General features: G+C 64.5%; 1 protein-coding gene across 1 annotated transcript in view; it reads right to left on the reverse strand.

Moving 5' to 3' along the window:
• The window catches only part of AGBL5 (ATP/GTP binding protein-like 5), a gene marked incomplete at both ends in the record, with an annotated part of 1,353 nt that extends 515 nt beyond the window's left edge, over positions 1-838 (reverse strand). The window contains one exon of the mRNA XM_009331211.1: positions 280-838. Within this exon, the coding sequence (XP_009329486.1) occupies positions 280-838 (559 nt within the window). The remainder of the gene's footprint in view (positions 1-279) is intronic.
• Between the last annotated feature and the right edge of the window lie 372 nt (positions 839-1,210).

Genomic DNA, 1,210 nt, shown 5'->3' on the forward strand with positions numbered 1-1,210 from the left:
ACCTGCTGCAGCTGCTCCGATCGCAGGCCGAGGAGAGGGAGAGGGAGAGCGAGAGCAAACCCCAGCAAGCACCGAAGGCAGGGAGGGCAGCCAGCCCAGCACCCTCTCCTCGGGCACCAGCCCTGTCCCGACAGGGAGCTCAGTTTCTGGCGTGACAGGGACCTCCTACCCCCTCTCCCAGCAGTAGAAGGGAGCGTGCGGGACCCTGGGGAGGGGGCAGAGCGGCGAGAGGGTCCCAGCCTGCTCCAGCACCTCTGTACTCCTACCCCCTGCCCTCACCTGATCGTTTTCGTCGCTGAAACTGTTGCCGTACATGAAGCAGCCGCGCTTGGAGGCGTGCCCGTGGAGATCGACGTAGTAGGCCAGCCCACTGTCCTGGGGCAGGATGGTTTCAGGGAGAGGTGCTGGTGGAGGCCTCCTGGCTTCCTCCTCACAGTGCTCCACGGTGTGGCTTGAAGGGAGGATCCAGACAGCTTGGTCCTTGCTGCCCAGCTCGGCGGCAGGCGCTCCCGAGAGCTGGGGTTCCTGAGAAGGGCTGAAGTACGTGCCGGCACGCCAGGTGCCGGGTGAGTTGCGGAGGTTATTGGTTTTCTCCAGCTCCGATAGGGCTGCCTCCGGGGACGGGGCGCTGCCGCGGACGGAATGGTTGGAAGATTTTGTGCTTAGCGAGCTGGTGCCGAGTGGCGAGACGTACGTCCTCCAGTCAGGAGAGCCCGGCAGGACGCGGCTGTGAACGTGGTGGTAGAGGAGGACAGCTTTGGCCCCGTACACTGCGGGGTGCAGCTCGGCGTCGGGGTTGAGATACTGGCGGTTCAGGTTTACCCCACGGGAGTCAGTTCTGCAGAGAGAGCAGAGGAGACGTGAGGTCCTTCGCAGGGCGCCATCCATTCTGCAAAGGCAGACCCGACCTCACCTCGCGATGGCCGAGGCTTTGGGCTCTGTCCTGGAGTACAACTGGCCAAACCATCCCCTCGCAAGCAAGCGGGCGGAGACTCTGCCCCAAAGCAGCCGAGAACCTCTCTCCTGGAGTGGCACTTGCCTCAGCGAGACAGAGCCCCGAGTGATCCCTCTCCCTCCTCCCTGAAAGCTGGCCCAGCTCTGACACGCCAGGGAGAGCAAGGACGGGAGAGAGTCTGAGCGCCTCAAAGGCGCGGGGCGGCGTGGCTCGCCTGAGCTAGACAAGCCCCTATCCACGAGGTGACCTACGCAG

This window comes from Pygoscelis adeliae, unplaced genomic scaffold, assembly GCF_000699105.1.
Source record: "Pygoscelis adeliae isolate BGI_AS28 unplaced genomic scaffold, ASM69910v1 Scaffold1249, whole genome shotgun sequence".
Lineage (NCBI taxonomy): Eukaryota > Metazoa > Chordata > Aves > Sphenisciformes > Spheniscidae > Pygoscelis > Pygoscelis adeliae.